This window comes from Rhea pennata, unplaced genomic scaffold (assembly GCF_028389875.1).
Source record: "Rhea pennata isolate bPtePen1 unplaced genomic scaffold, bPtePen1.pri scaffold_33, whole genome shotgun sequence".
In the NCBI taxonomy this organism is placed as follows: Eukaryota; Metazoa; Chordata; class Aves; order Rheiformes; family Rheidae; genus Rhea; species Rhea pennata.
This window is the reverse complement of record NW_026907680.1, coordinates 3,495,408-3,513,344: the sequence shown is the minus strand read 5'-3', so window position 1 is coordinate 3,513,344 and position 17,937 is coordinate 3,495,408. Positions and strand designations below refer to the sequence as shown.

The window sequence follows — 17,937 nt, the reverse complement described above, 5'->3', positions numbered from 1 at the left end:
GCTCTGTGGGGGGCTTTGGCCAACTCTGTGCTGGCTCCCACCACACAAGGGCTTTATTCTGGGCTGCCTTCATGCCTTTCTCCTTCTCTGTTGCTGGGTGCCCAGCAGCAATCCATTGCCCATCCCGGAACACCGAGTCCTTGGGGCCACGGAGCAGTGGCTAATGCAGTTGACAGGACACAGGTAATGGTGTGAGTTGGAGGCTGTCCTTGTAGGGGACCCTGCTGCTCTCCTTGCTGCCTGGAGAGAAAGTCTCGCTGTGGGCACCCGGAGCTCTCCAGCGGGCACATTGTGTAGCTGTGGGTGTTTTGGCGGGAGGTGATTTCCGTGTCTGTGGATGTGATCCCCGTCAGTGGAACCCCCGTGCTGCTGCTGCAGAACTGCCTTCTGCTGCAGAGGCAGGTGCCCCCCCTTGTGAGAGCTGCATGGAGCCCAAACTCCCCAGCTTCCCCGGGCTCATGCCACCTCCCTGGTGCCTATTTGCAGGATGTTTTCCACCACCCCAGAGTGTTTTGCCAGATGGCCGGCCCCAGGCGCCTGTCAACAACTGCCACGCGCTAGAGTGCGAGCTGTGTGGGCTGTGAATGAAAGCGCTCCGAAGGCAAGACAGGTAGGTGCTCCTCACTGAGCTCCTTTGTCTGCAGAAGCATTCTTCTCTGGGACAAGAGCCCTTCCCATGGGCTCTGCTGAGCCCTGGCTGACTTGGCCCAGGGCTTGCCTTCAAAGGCACTGCTTGGGCTCTAGTTTTGCAATATAGCTCTTGCTGCTGCACCCTCCTTGAACACTCCAGCAGAGCCCCTGGGGGCCTCTCTTTTTTTCTGGCCATGGTAGTGCTGGGGTTTTCAGTGAGAGACCATGGAGAGTTTCTGCTCAGCTGTGTGATTATTGAGATGCTTGGTGCGAATGAGAAGGGGATGTTCAGCGTGGCTGGTCTTCCCTTCAGGGCAATAGGGTGCTGGCAGGAAGGCTCAGGAGAAGGTCACAAAGCCTGGGACATGTTGCGGTGCCCCTTGCTCTTCTGCCGCTGGGGCTGTGGAGCCCCTGCCTGCAGCAGCCGTTGTCCAGCGGGGTGCCCCAGGCCAGGTCAGAGCCAGCGTCCTGGTGATTGCCAAGGTCCCGCAATCCCTGGATGCTGGCAAGGAGCATGTGGAGAGCAATGGAGTGGACTTGGAAGTGGGGCACATTGCACAGTGTGGAGTTGTCTTGCAGGTGCAGCAGGGTGCTGAGAATCTGGCTGAAGAAAAGCCCAGTATTCAGAAGATTGTCCGATACCAGCTGGGAGAAGACAAGCAAGTGACCCTGAAGGTCTACTTCTCCTGCCTAGAGGAAGAGGAGGAAGGACTGGACAGTCAAGAGGGGCCTTGCAAGACAGGGCAGGTATGTGGCAGCTCCAGGAGAAGCCTGGCAGAACTGAGGGGCAGTGAGGCAGCAAGGGGTGCCACTTGTAATCCCGGAGCCACTGTGCTGCCTAGAGCGTGCTGTGACTTTTTCTGACATGAGATTTACGTGGCTTAAAGCGTGTCACTAAGTCCCTCCCTGCAGCCCCCAGCAAATGCCCAGCACTGCTGTGGAGCTGAAGGGCTGTGGCTGCATATGGGAGCAGGGTTGAGGGAGTAGAGGAGGAGAGAAGCAGGAGTGCTCTGAGGCCGAGCGAGAGAGACAAGGTGTCAGTGCGGCTGCAGCCCCATTGCCCCATGAGCAAGCCACAGGGCTGGCCTGGGCTCAGCCTTGCCTTCCAGCCAAGGGGCAGCTGTTGAGTGCTGAGAATGGCCTCCAACAGTGGCACCTGCAAGATCTGAGCAGCTGAGCGCAAAGGGATGCTTCCAGCGTTGGTGTGCCCCTTTGCAAAGCTCTCCCTGACTGCTGAAGCCAAGACGACACAGGTACCCGCCAGTCCTGGCACCAGCAGCCTCAGCCGCAGGCTGATGAGCTGTGTGCAAACAAGCTCCCATGTCCCATGACGGTGAGCCTGGCAACACCCTCAGAAGCTCCCGCAAACATCCCTGGCCCTCACGAGTCTGCAGTCTTCCTTGGCTTTTCTGCCGAGGCAGAACACAGCCTGTTCTTTCTGCCTCCTTGTGCAGGGGGAAGAAGAGCCGTGTGCGGAGACACAGGCAGGCAGAAGAAAGAGCAGCAGCAGTGGCAAAGAGACCAGCAGAGCCAGTTTCAGCAGAAGACGCAGCAGCAGTGGCAGGGGCAGTATCAGCGGCAGTGTCAGCGGGAGACCCAGAGGCAGCGGCAGTGGAAGCCCCACTGCAAAAGAGAACGGCAGCCCCAGTGTCAGTAGCAGGCAGCATGGCAGTGGCAGCGGGAGCCCGAGTGGCAGGCAGAGCGGCAGCCCCAGTGGCAGTGCCGGACAGAGTGGCAGGGGCACTGGAAGCCCCACTGTCAGAGACAGCGGCAGCCCCAGTGGCAGTGGCAGTGGCACTGGAAGCCCCACTGTCAGAGACAGCGGCAGCCCCAGTGGCAGCTGCAGGGGCAGTGGAAGCCCCACTGTAAGACCAAGTGGCAGCGGCAGTGGCAGTGCCGGACACAGCGGCAGCGGCACTGGAAGCCCCAGTGGCAGACGCAGCAGCAGATCCACTGGCGGTGGCAGCATCACTGGGAGCCCCAGTGGCGGGCACAGCGGCAGCCCAAGTGCCAGCGGCAAACACAGCGGCAGTGACAGTGGGAGCTGCAATGTGGACACAGCGGGAAACCCGCTCATAGCAGCAGTGGCAGCGGAAGATCCAATGCTGGACTCAGCAGCAGCCCCACTGGCAGTGGCAGCGGCACATGAAGACCCAGTGTCAGAAAGACCAACAGCAGCAGTGGGAGCCACAGGGGCAGCGGCAGTGGCCACAGCAGCAGCCACAACGGCAGCAGCAGCAGCAGCAGCACTGCTTGTGAGCCACGCGAGCACCCAGGAAGTTCTCTGAAGCTGAATTAAACCAACTGCCCCAAGTCGGGTGGCTCTTGGCTGGGTGTGTGGTAAGCTCGTGCGTTTGCAGTGTGGGAGCTTTGGAGAGGCCTGAAGAGGAGAGCTGAGTAGTCAGGGCTCAGGGGCTGCTGCCAGGGCAGCTCTCCGCCGTGGTCGTGTTGTGTGACTCTTTGGCTGCAGCTGTGGTGGCTGTGGCCTAGGGGTGTGCTGCGTCTTGGTGGTGCTGGGGAGAGGCGTGGAGAGGGCCCTGCCATGGCCAACGCATGTCCTGGGGCCAAGGGGCCTGTGGGGAGAGGAGGAAAAAGCTGCTGTATGCCTCTGAGGGGAGGAAGTGCTTGAGCCTGGGCCCCCCTTCCTGGGGCCCAGTGCTGGCTGCGTGGTGGGAGGGAACTGCCAGCTCTTGTGTGTGTCTTGAGTGCCCTTGAGTGCTGGGCTTTTGCGGGCATGAGGGGAAGAAGGCGGGTGCCCAGGGCCAGAAGGGGAAGCGGCTGCCCCGGAGGCTTGGTGCCAGCAGCGTCCATGGCCACCTGGGCTGTAGCACCCGGGAACTAGTGGAGTTGCAGAGACCGAGGGCAGGTAGGAAGGAGAGCAGCGGAGCCCAGAGGCTGGCCTTGAGGCGAGCAGGCTTCCCCTTCTGCAGAGACCTGCTAGGGGGACGCCAGGGGAGGCAGCTCAGAAGGGCAAAGGAGCTCAAGAAAGCTGGCAGGCCTTTAAGCTGCTGAAGGAGAGCCTCCTCCAAGTGCCACACTGCTCCACCTTGACACTCTAGCAAGCCCAAGTCAGGGCAAAGCCTGCGGCCCCTCACTAGCAATGGCGATTCTGGAGGACCAGGCTTCATCGGTCCATCTGGTACATGCGCATCTGCAAATGCAGGAGCTTTGCTTGAGCGCCTGCTCAGGGAGACTTTCATCAGCACTTCATGAGCATCGAGTCCCCTTCTCTCTGCAGACTGACAAGCCTCGGTAAGGATCTGCACCTCAGACCAGCTTCTAGCCTCTTTGTCCTCCACACACTTTCCATTACCCCCACAGCAGGAGCTGCGAGAGAAAGCGCCCATCACAGAATCATCGAAGGGTGGAGGTTGGAAGGGGCCTCTGGAGATCATCTCGTCCAACCCCCCCTGCTCAAGCAGGGTCACCTACAGCACACTGGACAGAGTGGCCAAGCGTTAGACGCTGTGTTTATCGATAACTGTGCGGTCTAGGCTTGTAGTTAATCTCCTTTTTTAGGCTTTCTTGCTTTCAGGTTGGTGCTTGGGAACTGAGGCAAAGGCAGGAAGGGTTTTGGAGCAGCTGAGGTTGTCCATTGGCCCGCGCTCACAGAGCGGTCTGCTGTAACTCGTTGTGCTCCCTTTCTGCGGCCAGCGGTGCTTTTATTCCTCCCTGCTCCTCGTGGTGAGGTTTTCAGGCAGGAGCAACACATTTGGCCAGGCTCTGGCGTGGGGCAGCCGGGGGGTGTGCCCGCACGCGGCCGTAGTGGGAGCCGAGCAGGGGAAGGGTACGGCCGGGTGTGGGCACAGCCGGTGGCGGCCAAGGCGGGCGGCAGGGCGCGGGGGGCGTCACGGCCGCCGCGCCGGGGCCGCCATGGCGCCTGGCGCCGCTTGCGGCCGGGTCGGGCAGGCGCCATCGGCCGGGGCGTCCGGGGCGGCTGCGCGAGCGTTACCCTGCAACGGCGTTCCTGGCCCCGCGGAACTGCCTCCGGTGACGTCACGTCCACGTGACCAATCGTTGGAGGCGGCTGCGGTGAGGGCGGTGGGCGGGGCCTGGGCCTGGGCCTGGGCCGCGGCGCCCTCGGGGGCGGAGCGGAGCGGAGCGGCGGTGTCGCTGCCGACTCAGGGCCTGGCAGCGAGGCCTGGGAGTGCGGCGGGCTGCCGGCGGGTGACAAGCGCGCCCGCGTGTGTGTGTGTGTGTGGCGTGGTGTGTGCTAGAGTGTGGTGTGTGTGGGGAGGGTTGTGCATGGTGGTAGGGTGTGGGCGGTGTAATTTTTCTTGGTAGGGAATAGCCTTATTTCAGTTAAAGTCTTTGTACTAGGAGGCTCGTGGTTTGTGTTTGTCGTCAGCGATGAAGTACCTGAGAAGTTTTAAAGTGGGTGGCTAAGGGAGGGGCATGATAGTTTCTTGTGATGAGAAGAGTAGAATATGTAGGAAGCGTTATTTCTGTTACATAGGGCATTTTGTGGTGTAAAGGGTGGAGGGTGTGGGGAGGGTACAGAGCTGTCCTGAGCTGACAGAAGGAGATAGGTGGGTGTTTTCAGTAGGAAAACTGCCAGGTTGTGCAAGATGTTTTCTTGGTCTGTTTTCCTTGCTTGGAGAAGGCAGTGTTGCCTCAGCATTCCGAAAAATGCTATTTCTCAAAAACGCTGTTGGAATCTGGCTCTCTTTTCTGTCCTCTGTACCTCAGTGGAGAAAATGGAAACTGTTTCACTGTGAAGAGGTGACAGTGCTTATGCAGTTTATAAGAGGAATATTGTTTTGGGTTTTTTTTTTTTTGTTGTTGTTTTTTTTTTGTTTTATTTTTAAACCACTGAAGCTCATTCTTAACACCACACACGATTCGGTACCTCAGTGTGAAGTCCTTTTATGTAATTTCTTTTTGCTTTTTTACTTTTTTAAAGGTCTTGTACAGAGTGAGAATCTAACTGTATATAAATTTTCAATCTTTAACTTTCTTTGTGTGCTTCCTGTTGCAGACAATGGCGGCAGAACAGATTTCTGCAGCTTCGCTCCTTGACAGGACTGTGAAGATTAGGAGGGAGGCTGAAGAGCGGAAAGTGGTCTGGGCCTGGGGCCTCCTTAATATGTCTGTTGGGGGGATGATATATACTGACATGTATGTTGATTGTTATATCTGACTCAACTAAGTAAAGCATTCTACTTTGTGTATGCTTAAATATTTCATAGAACCCAATTACTGTTAAATTGATCACTTCTTCCTTTTCTTTTTAGGACTGGAAAACTTATAAGTTCCTATTACAACATCGCATTTTGGCCGCTCTGGTATATTGGTGAGTTGTCACAGCATATGAATTAGTTTTAGGGAGGAGGGAAGGTTTCAGCCTTCATTCTTCTTGCTGGGGAAAGCATTTTTAAGGTTTGGGGTTTTTTGTTGTTGTTGTTTTTTAATAACCAAGCTTCATTTTGTTTTCCTTTATCCCTTTTGGTGCTGTTGGAATTTCATCGTTTTAGTGACAAGTAAGAAAGAGTGTGAAGAACAGGTTTCCTACCTTAAATGTGTTTAATGTGTGCAATAAGGCTTTGGGGAATAGTTGAAATAATAGTGTTGTGTTGTATTGTAGGGCTGCAGGACATTACCAAATAATCAAATTTGGTTTCAAATGAGTAGGCTCAAAAGTAATTGTATCTAATACTATTAGCGGATGAAAAGGAAGAAGAGTGAGAGCAATGTCAGGTAACGAGTGACGGAAGGTTTGGCAGAAGACACTTGATAAATAGCATGAAACTTCATTGCAGTGCTTTGTATCCTGCCTGGAAAATACCTTTCGCTTTTACAAATACATATTGTAGCAACAGAAATGAATTTCAATATAGAAAGGAAATTTATCTCTAATGGTTCTTGCATGAAAAGGAGAAGTTGTCTTACGTCCGTGCTCAGACTGGCAGTTATTGGTAGCCCTAACAATAAACTATTCTTGATTTGTGTATAAACTTGTTTTCTCAGATCATTTACTGTTACTCCTGTTTATGGTGCCTAGCATGATAAAAACCTTTGTGTTTGTTCTAGAGCTTGCGCTTGTATCCCTGTTCAGTCTGAATGCCTTATTTGATTTTTGGATGTACTTCAAGTACACAATGGCACCAACTACCTTGGTCATGACTCGTAGACAGCAGATCCTTCTAGGGATGCAGAATGCAGGTAGGTGTTATAAATTATAAATACTTTTTTTAAAGATGATATCTTTCTCAAGCCCATGAATCTTTAGTGAAGTGAGTTCTCAGTTACCTCATCTGACAAGAGCAGTAAGATGAACTAACTGCAGCCTATAAAAATTCAAAATAAAAGTGATAAATTGATGAGCAATTAAGGGGAGAAGTGGAGAGGAAGCAACCAATACAAAAGGAGAGTGGGCTGTTAAAGGGCAGTGAGAGAGACTTAAACTTTATGAAGCTGGACAAGGAATTTGTAACCTATAAATGGGATTGAGAACAAGGCAGAGTGTATAGGTTTGTATTTAAATTTGGTATCCTACTATCATCATACTGACTGGAGAGCGCCAAATTAGAAAGAGAAAAGACCTTAGTGTGCAGTCTGAAAATGACAGACTAGAGAGCAGTTGCTCTGAAAAGTTCTGAACGTCTAAGTGATGTTGTAAAATATAGAAAAACTTGGCAGAGTTTGAAAATACAGCAAAAGCAAGGTGCTAGTACAATGTGTTACATACTACTAGGCTGCCTCCAGAGAAAGAGCGGCAGATACGGGAGTAGGGTTATATCACCGCAGCTGAGGAGTGTAATATCTGGGTTTGCACAGGTAAATGAGACATTAGATGTGCTAAAGACACATGAAGCAGGCAGGTAGAGAAGCTGACCAAATAAGTTAAATAATTGCCTCGGGCTATGCAAAGGTGCTTGGTAGAATTTAACTGAAATTTTAAATTGTAGAATTTGTATTGAATTATGATCACGTGTCCCAGTTTTCTGATTTTTATGTCTTTGGGGTTGACTGCTGAATCCTGTAGGGGTCAGACTAGAATAGTCTTTTTAGTGTCCTAGAATTTCCTTAAGGGAAGAGAGTTGTGTATGTGTGTTTTGCTGTGTATTTAAAGTGAGGAGGAGAGTTCTGGGCTGCTGCATGTACAGTGCTGATTGTGGTTTTTTTTGCTTATTGCAGCGGTACAAATAATTCCAGCACATGAGCTGGCAGCGAAGAAAGTCCCTTCTTCTATGCCTTCTCCTAGAGTCCAGGGTCAAACTGTGCTGAGTTACAGCCCATCCCGGCCCTTCAGGGCCAGTCCAAAGTTTACTTCTGGTTGTATCTCAGGGTACAGCCCTCAGCGGCAGGCTCTGTCAAGCAACAGCGCTTCTTATAGCAGTGCTTTAACCTATTCACCAAGCAGCAGCTACAGTAAGGTAATGACCAAGGTGGCTTCAAGGGGAACGGTTTGGCTTTGCTTATCGTGTCCTTGTGTTGTGCTGTAAGCCATTGGAGGTGTGCGGCCGGCAGTGGAGGGTCCTGTGTGTGTGTTCGCTTTGTTTGCAAAGCAGATGAAATTTGTCTTGTCAGTATTCATCCTCTTTCCCTGGTGTTAATTTATTTGTTTTAGAGTAGCTAGCTTGTTTCAGAGCAAAGCAAAAATAAGAAAATAGAATGTAACTACAAAATAGCAAAAAACTTCCCCAAAACGAGAGCATATTTTATAGCAGCAATCAGCAGAGTAATCAATTCTTATGTTGAGTCGATCTATTCATTTAGTTTATAAAGTCAAAATGGAACTCTCACTTTCCTCATGTGACGCAACTGTATGCTTTTGTTTCCCAAAGCTTTCCAGCTTCAGCTCTTCTCCTACTGGTTCACCATATGCCTCAAGTGTTGGGCCAGTGGAAAGCACCGGGCTAAGGTCTCATTGCCACTTTTCACCAATGCGGTATAATTCCCGTATGAGTCAAGATGATGAAATCACAGACCGCAAGTCACTGCAAAAGTACCTTCGAAGGGAAGAAGAGAAACAGTGTAGACTTCAACTGGGTACATAAATAACTTCATGTAGCCTGAAAAGCTTGGCAAGGAGGGGATGTTGGTTTTATTTGAGAGTGGATGAGAAAAGTTGGAAAAGATTCCTGCACAGAAAGAGAGCTGCTGAAGTACTAGTCTATATTATAGATATACTAATAATCTCTGTAGCATTTGTTGTCTATAGTGGACTATAATGAGTTGAAGGGCTTTATCACCTCGATGAGAAGGATATTTTGTGGAGAAGACAGTTTAGCTAAAGGTGGTGAATTACCTGCAGGCAGTTTTTGTCTGGGATAGGGACAGTGCCTTATTAATATAAAGATGAAATCAGTGTTTATGCAGACAGATTTTGGTGTATGTATTTATGATAATTCATGAGCACATCTCTCCTGTCAAAGCCTTAATATAGTGACCTATTGCCTGCAGTGTTGCTTCTGTGGTTACTTGGTGATAATTTTATGGCTGTTCAATGTCATTTCAGCAAGTTCATGTTCCAGCTCTCCTTCCAGCAGCCCAACCTTTTGGAACTACAGCCATTCCTTAGTAGAGCAAGCACAGGTGCTGAGAAAGTACCAGTATCAGGTGGCTTGCATGCCCCAAGCTCCATCAGCACACAAGGACGAAGCTCGTCTGAGCTCTCCACTGACTGCAGAAGAAGTAAGCTCAGCACCAAAGGAGCCAAGAGAGAAAAACAGGGCTCTAAAATATGTGGCTCCATCCAAATGTGAACTCCGTCAACGGTGCTAGAAAGGGAGAAATCCTATAGCATTTAACCATCTTCATACAGCTTGTAAGACTTTTTGCCACAAGGGGTATACATTTCAAATTCCGGACTGTAAAATTTTACAATTGTAAAATTGTAAAATGATTTCTTCCTTGGTGAACAAGGTACCTGTGTTTAGGTGGAAAAGTGACTCCTGAGAGAATTTCAGGTTTCATGCTTTGTGGTCTTTGTAATTAACTAATACTCACCGTGTGGGCCACGGTGGAAAGCTGGAAACTTCTGTTGGTTTGGCCAACTCTTCAGAATTATTTTATCTGAAGTTGTTTAATATTACTGTGTGTCTGAGAACAGACAGACTTTGAGTTCAACTCAAGAATGGTGGTTGTGGAACTTTTTTTTTACCATTTTGTCCTCTGGATAAAATAAACTTGTGACATAAAAATTGACTGGAAACTGACCTGTACCTAATGTAGTGAAATAGTTGAAGGTGTGTAAAATTGTTCTCCTTTACACTTGTGTCTGGAATAAGTCTGATTCAAATGAATGTCATTAACGTAGCTTTTAATTAAATTTGATCTGTTTTCTTTATGTCGTACATTAACTTAGTCTACCCTGCAACTTGGACCAATTTTATCCTAACAGAGCAGGGAACTCAAAACTGTGCGTTTGGACTCACGGGAGATTTAGTGTACTGTGTAAAGAGAGTAGGAGAGTAGTATGGTAAGCTACTGTAGAATTCACATGATACAGCCATTAGATGAGAGTTCTGGAACAAATGCAATTTGCATTATGTGCTGTGGCTGCGGTCAGAAAACGTCGTAGGCCCTAAAAACTCTTTAGTATTCTGTTAGGTTGCTGTATGTAGGTAATAATGTTCTTTCCATAGGTTTGGGCAAGTGTGATTGTGAATCGACGACAGCTTGATTACCTGGATTCCTGGACCACTAGGTTCAGAAGTGTAAGTCCGGTCCCTGTGAACTGCCTGTTCTTTCTATTAGAATAGGTACAGCAGAATGAAAAAGTACCTCAGTGCTCCCTGTATACCTAAGGAAGTGAAAAGAATTACATATTTGAGTCTATTTGAGGATTAGGGTTGCCTTGGACATGGAGACTAAAACAGCATGCTTGTAACAAAGAAGTATTAAGACACATTTTCAACCTGAACTTTTGCACTTGCTGGCCTAGGTGTTTTCTGTTCTGAAAACTTTACAGCTGTAAAGTTCACCCACCTTTGAATGAAGACACGTGCATCTTAACACACAGTGGATGTGAAAAGACTTGGTTTTTCTTTCTACAATCCAAATTTTTGAATTTTTTTTTTCTCCTGTATTTCAAACTCCTTCTGGACTCAAATAAAGCATGGGAAATGCCAGCCCATTGACTTTTTCCAACAGCCTTGAGGAGTGTAATAAGAAAACAAAAAGAAAATTTTGGTCTTAGGCAATTGCTTTGGCAAAGGAAATACAATCACATACTATGACAAAATAATTTGTAAGCCTAACTTTGAATTACCCCTTCAGTCAGCAACTATCACGTATGTAGTTCTTCTAAGTAATGGGACGAGTGAAAAGTAAAAGATTTCTATGAGATGTGGGATTATGACTGTTCTGTACCAGATTCCTAAGCATCTGTTCATAAACCTACAGGCAGCTTGGCTTCAGTTCCCAAACTGTGTCACATACAAGTGTCACATACTGTGTTTATCAGGCCCTTGATTTCCTGAAAGGGTTTTGAGAGGGAGTGGGCCCATGAAAGTTTAAATTACCACTATGAGTGACGTGCAGTGCCTCAGAATACCCCTTTTCTCATTGTTCAGGAAAGCTTTATCAGTATCACTGCTTTCTGGAGATTTGTTTTCCCAAGTCCTCTATAGTGAATTTTTGGCATTTTAGAGGGTCTTCATAGAGCCAATCACCCCTATCTAAATTGATGCTCTTAATTATTTTTCCTCCTTGGTTGACTTCAAAGTTCCTGTTGTTAAACTCCTTTGTGATTGTAACAGTGATGCTGACTAGAGAGTAAACTAACATTTTTGTCACATTCTTGTTGCTTCTAAGCTTTTTAATTTTTGCATTTCTCTTTCCTAGTGGATTAATGAGACTATTTTAGTGCCACTTGTACAAGAGATTGAGTCTGTGAGCAGTCAGCTGAGAAGAATGGGGTACCCAGAAATGCAGGTTGGAGGTATGATGATAGAGTAACTGGGGGGTTCGCTGTGGTGGTTGGTAGCAGGCCACCCCATAGCAGTGCACTGCATAGGTAGTATAGAAAACAAGTCTGCTAAGAATTACAGTTCCGTTTCCTGTTTGTATTGGTGTGATCTTTGCTTCATGTAATGCATTTTACTAAACTGGAAGGATTCTTCATAGGATTTCTGGAAATACTGATAAAGGCATGCTGATGCTGCAATAGCATAAAATTCTTAAGCCTCTTGTTTCCTCTGAATTCATTCCTGGAGAGTTAAAGGCTCAGATTAACATCCTTGTATCTTAAACTGTCAGAAAACTATCACACGTTGCAAGGATGGTTGCCTGTCAGCCCTCTCTGTCTACGTTAGTATGTGTCTTTCCAAACTTCCTTAAAATCAGCTACTTCCTGAAAAACCTATTGCTGTTACTTCCTTAAATTGTTACCTGCTATCTTGTCTGAAAGCAAACAGGCCACAAAAAGTTTTATGAAAACTTAGATGTGATACAATGTATACAAATAGTGTTTAAGAACTGAGAAGTCATCTTATGACTGTGATAATAATAAATCTATAGACCTAGGAAGTATTTATTTATTTATTTATTTTAACTTAAATTAATTCTGTTATCACAGGCGATTAATCGTTTGCATTTAAGATCTAAGATCATTTTAAGGTTAAGATACATTAAAGTTTATTTATTTATTTATTTTAACTTAGAATAGTTCTGTTATCACAGATAGGCTATTAATCGTTTGCATTTAAGATCTAAGATCATTTTAAGATTAAGATACATTAAAGATTATTTAAGTACTAGGTGTAGCACTAAGTGGGGTTGGGGAGGATAATCTCAGGTGGATTTTGGAGAGCTATGGGCATTAGAAGAAAAGATCTTTTGGTTGGGGCAGTTGATTTTTGCTGTTTTGGGGTCCCCCCCCGTCCTTTTTAAGCATTTTGATGAGCTAGAATTCTAGCTAAAATTTCATAGTGCAACTCTGAAGGAACTCCTTCCGTTGCCCTATCACATGCATATCCCCCTCAATCAAGAGCAGGATTTGATAGGCTTCATTTAAACAAAGCCTACTTTTTTTTTTCCTGTTTGTAGTCTGTCCTCAAGATCTGCATCTGTTGTGGTGCCTGTGAAAAACTGATCACTTACTGACCTCATCTCCACCTTGCTGCCCTCCTACTGCTCTGTAAAATGGATGTTACTTCTTCCCTTTTTCACACTATAGGTTTCTGTTTTCTTTTGGAATGCAAGCCCTTCAGATAAGGGTCTGTCGTCTTTTGCGACCGCACAGTGCTGCATAGCGTTTACGTTCTGTGGTTTAAGGGAGACAGCTAGTACTTCACTGGGATTGGAAACAAACATTTGGAGTATTGGATAAGCTGTTAACTTTGTATAAATCTTAGTAAATTATCTTAGTAAGTTACCTTAGTAAATAGTGAGACAAAAAAGCCAGTTCCTCCTTGTAACATTGCATTTGTTAACGTCTTGTAAGGGAGAATGTTCAAATTTCTGTCGTGGATGCAGATGTCGTGCTGGCTCTTGTCGCATGCAGAAGCCAGCGTCAGCAATCTGAAACAAGCAGCGCTTGTTAAAGCTCCAGTCATGCCAACTCTGTATGCTATAATGCAGTATTTGGATATTGCAGCGAACCAAGAGTATTTGGTGGAAAGGATCAAAGGTATGTGGTCAACCATACTGACTTTAAAACGTTTCCGTTAGCTGGGTCAAGCGTCGGTGGTGTCAGATACCCCGTCAATTAAGAGGTTTGAACTACAGTCACAGCAGGGAGAAGAGCTGCTTTTCAAGTAGCAGAGGTAGTTTTTGCAACTTCCTCTTTTCAGACCAATGTAATGATGTGGGACTTGGCATGGAAGTTTTTATTTCTTCTCTCAGTTTGGGGTGTGAAGTGTCCTATTTAATCCCTTCATTAATTACCAATAAAAAATACCTTGTAAACTCCACTCCCCTAACTTTATAAGCACTTCCTTAGTTTAATTTTTCCTATTTTGTGCACTGAAAATACATGCAGTGTTCTTGAAGCTAGTGTTAAATATGTCCTCCTTGCACCTTCAACCTCCAGTAGCTGAATAAATTTTGTTTTTTCAGAGCTTTCTCAGGGAGGATACATGAGCTCATTCCGATGGAACAGAGGAGGAGATTTCAAGGGCCGTAAGTGGGATGCTGACTTGCCCACTGACTGTGCTGTAAGTTTTCAAAGAAGGCTTAATATAACTTCCTAAAGTGTGTCTTTCAGGGTAGATTTTTGTGTGTGGTAGCAATTAAGTCTTTTGAGGAACATGGTCAAAATCCTGTTTGCCTCCCTATCCTGATAATCCCATTGTAGTCAGTGAAATTATGCAAGGAATAATGCCAATGGGATTGGACATTGTGCAGATCACAAAAATGCGATTTCATGTCTTAGTCTTAAGCCGGCCTCTTATTTAGACTCATCTGAGATGTCAGTCAGGTAACTGTTTTGGGAGCAACCTGACAGAAGGTTGCGGATTTGTTAGAGCAATATTCTTACCTTATTAAAAAAAAAAAAAAAAAAAAAAAAGAAAAGAAAAAAAGTCTGCTTTAACCAAACCTCATAATTTCTCATGCAAGATGAACCTTAAAATTTTCCTGTGCTGTAATGGTTAGAAGAACGAACGGATTAAGTGGCGTGTCTTGATGTTTATTTAATTCAGTAATATTTCTTGAGAGATCCACAGGCATTACATTATCTTACTTGAGAACAGACTTGTAGTCATGCTTAGCCAATTAATGCAAAAGGTCAGGAGAAAGCACTTCAGTGAATACAGTGACTTGAAAATTCAACTGAAATAGTTAAAAGAAAGGCCACAAGATAATCCAGGGAGTGGAGAACAAGCTTCATGTGTGACTCTTCAGTTGAACTCTGTATTTGAAAGGAGAGTTCAGGTGACTTGATTCCCTCTATAGATGTTCAGTTACTGGGGAGAAGCAGAAAGAAGATTCATATGCAAGTTTTACAACCTTGCTGACAAAGATGCAACAAGATTGAATTGCTGGAAGCTAAAGCTGAGCAAAATCTGTCTTGAAATAAGATTTGATTTTCTAGTTGTGAAGATGACTAAATATTTGGGACTGACAAGCTGGGAAGCAGCTCTGGCTATCTTGGTAGACAGCAAGCTGAGCAGTTTGAAAGTATTAAAGACCGTAACACAGACCATCACACCCTGAATTCATTGTCTTTTAATGAAACCAGCTAAGAGAGATAGTACTGCACAATGTACTAAACTTGTAAAGATTCTGGGAAAGAAGTTCTGATATAACAGATGAAATTAATATTGAACACTTGTCTCGAAGCTTTGGCATTAACTTAAGACAATAAGTGCCAAATGAAGAGTTTTTAACGGTAATGTTAGTCTCATTGCGTGCAACTTAAAGCAATAATTTCCGCTAGACCTCTTGAGGCTTTGGGCATTTAGCCCATAGAAATTCTTCTGTCTGCCAAACAAATCCTATGTTGAACACAGGAGGTATCATACTACAGAGTAATTTGGTTACGCTGCACCCAAAGAATGTTGAGAAGTCTACTGTAAGAGTTAAAACACAACATGCAGTACTGCGATTTTCTCGCTGTTAGCTAAGAAGATACTTGTTCTAGGACTTTCTTCCAAAATGTTGAGAGCTGGTAAGATTCATGAGCAGTCCAAGTTTTTCCATTGATTTTGTTTTGCCATTTTTGACAAGAGAGGAGCAACTTGCTGGGTAAGTGTAGTGTTTGGAAAAGTTGTCATTAGATCGGATCGGCCTCTCTAAGCCAAATCTTTGCAGCTAGCGTAGAAACCATCATGAAATCAGATATCTTGTAGTTTGTCCTACATATGCTATTCAGATCTGTGACTTTGCAAATTCTGTGAGATGTGAAGATAGTTACTTGTATGTCAGGAGTTCAGTTCACATGCAGCACCTTTTTAACGTGTTGTGACTGAAAGGGTTTCATTTACAGGAAGAATAAACTTGTCTTGACATCTGTGGCGTGCCCTGGACCATTGAATTCAGTGCTCTAAGTGTTAAGCTGCCTTGGGCTTCTAAACATAGTGGGATTAATTAAGTCCATGATGCAGCAACAGACTCTCAAATACCCTAACTAATATCTGAGATTATGGAAAGAAAGCTGCTGTCCTGTCAGTCTTCTTAATGATACTAAAATGAGATTTGTTTTTGTTTGCACAGATCCTTATGCACATATTCTGCACTTACCTCGATGCCAGACTGCCCCCTAGCCCCAAATACCCCGATGGCAGAACCTTCACTGCCCAACACTTTGTTCAAACACCAGATAAACCAGGTATTGGCATTCTTGGACTGCTTGTTTAGCTGCTGTTTACTGCTTGGATCCCATCAGCGCTCTTAAAATCCCTATCTTATTTTAAAACTTTAATTCACAGACATTACAAATGAAAATGTATTTTGCATCTACCAAAGCAACATCAATCCACCCCACTATGAGCTGATCTACCACCGCCAAGTCTACAATCTGCCCGAGGTATGATCGCGTTAGTTTTTTCTGCTGTCAGGAAACCTTGAGCAGACCTGATCTGTTTCTTTTTCATTCTTCCTTTTCCTTTGGAACTAGCCACATCTATTGAATATGTAGGCTGGCTCGGTGCAGAAAGCAAATGTTACCACGATCTTTGACCATCGTGTGGTATTTAGTCTGCTGCTGAATGATAGCTTCAGTGCCTAACTTAGGTACATCAGTGCCCAGGCAGCAGCTTCCTCTTGTTGTTTATTTTCTGATGATTTATTCTAAAATCCTAATTTATGTAAGCTCTGAGGTGTGTTGCTATTCCTCAGTGCCAACGAGACTGATGCTTGTCTGTAAGAGTTTTTGGAGGGAAACATCTAATCTCAATATCAAAATACTAGACTTTTCCTGTACATCTTGATTTTATGATTGAGCCCCGATTGTGACTTGATTTTCTGATTTCAGAAAAGCTCTTTTAAAAAGCATTTTAAAATATTTGAGGGTGATAATCCATCTAGAAAACAAGCTTGGTCTTTTTCTGATGTTTGCCTAATTGAAAGATAAGAATTGAGGCAAAACCCCAGCAGTCTAAGCTGTAATACCATTTCGCGAGGTCTCTGTTATAGTTTTTTCTCATCTCTGATGATATAACAGGCCGACAGGGCGCACACTGCAGTATATGTATCTTGCAAAACGTTTTGAAGGAAAAATTGTGCTGCTCCACCTAAGATCAGGACAGGGGATGACAGTTGTTTTAAATAAGACATTCTAAGATATTAGTGTGGTTGTTTGCATGTGATTTCATTTCCAAGTTTTTTTCTCTTCCCGTGGTATTCAGGGCAGAAACAACATGTTCCATACATTGCTTATGTTTCTGTACATCATAAAGACAAAAGAATCTGGGATGCTTGGGTAAGTGTCAAACGTTCCGTATCATTGCGCTGCGCACGAGATCTGAGCAGGAGCTTTCTGTTTTGAAATACCATAACTGAAGTTGCTATCATAGGACGATACTGATGGAATTAAAATGCTCTTCTCATTTTAAGTAATGGCTGCCTTTTTACAAAATCATGTCGGTTTTGTGTGCACGAGCATGCAGGAAATGTTTTGTGCTTTTCTTTGGTCTTGTGCTGGCTGAAAAATCCTGTGGAGTCCATGCTGCGGAACAGTGGCCTTGGCCAGACAACCAGGTTGCTACCTTCTTGCTAGAAGTACTGTGCTATTTATAAACAGGAGACAGACACTGCCATAGTGCTGTAATCTCTTGGTTTTGGCATAACAAGAGGAGTTTCGAGTGCACAGTGAAAGCTGCACTGACATAAAAGCAATGTCCGGACTTTTTTGTTCTGAAAGAGCTGTCTTTAATTCGAGGTGAAACACGATACCTACATAAATGTTAAAATGCTGATGTGTGGGATTGGCAGTTTTTCTTGTAATGAAGATTTGTTTTAAATAGGAGCTTTAACTTACTTGTGTCTTATCGTTATAATGCTGTTTTTGCAGGCAAGTGAATTTTGGTGCATCAGGAGTCAACGTTCTAGGGGTGTTTGGAGAGTAACATCTCTAGCAGGACTGCAGCTCAGAAGAACGATCCTGCTTCTCCGACAAGACGAACTGAGCAGCATCGTTTCACTTGTTGCCTTGAATATGGACTATGAAATGGGATAATTTAAACTCTGCTTTATGGACAGAGGGGAAATGTTTGTAATTTCTGTACAGTTTTGGGGAGGATACTCTGTAAAACGTTGTATTGTTTTTTACTGATGAAATGTATCTAAACAGGAACTCCAGGCAGGTCTTTTCTATTTGGCTCCTCACCTTAACAAATCATATTTAAAACCCCCTTGCTATTTCTCTTGCATTTACTCTTCAAGCACTCTAAAGAGCTTAACTGACTGCAGGGCTCAGCA

At 45.4% G+C, this 17,937-nt stretch overlaps 1 protein-coding gene across 1 annotated transcript; it reads left to right on the top strand.

Moving 5' to 3' along the window:
• Positions 1–1,957: 1,957 nt before the first annotated feature.
• Positions 1,958–17,585, top strand: LOC134154727 (transmembrane protein 209-like). Its single transcript, XM_062601405.1, has 16 exons — positions 1,958–1,963; positions 4,285–4,417; positions 5,622–5,748; positions 5,865–5,923; positions 6,661–6,792; positions 7,768–8,006; positions 8,418–8,622; positions 9,092–9,267; positions 10,221–10,292; positions 11,422–11,518; positions 13,082–13,207; positions 13,636–13,733; positions 15,733–15,847; positions 15,948–16,045; positions 16,866–16,939; positions 17,531–17,585. The coding sequence occupies exons 1-16, from the start codon at positions 1,958–1,960 to the stop codon at positions 17,583–17,585; spliced, it is 1,812 nt and encodes a 603-aa protein (XP_062457389.1).
• Positions 17,586–17,937: the final 352 nt, after the last annotated feature.

Bases quoted from the DNA above. Each gene is read 5' to 3' on its own strand.
- LOC134154727 (XM_062601405.1), top strand. The intron at 13,734-15,732 runs GTAAGTTTTCAA...TTGTTTGCACAG, and splicing joins ACTTGCCCACTGACTGTGCT to ATCCTTATGCACATATTCTG. The intron at 16,940-17,530 runs GTAAGTGTCAAA...CTGTTTTTGCAG, and splicing joins AAAGAATCTGGGATGCTTGG to GCAAGTGAATTTTGGTGCAT.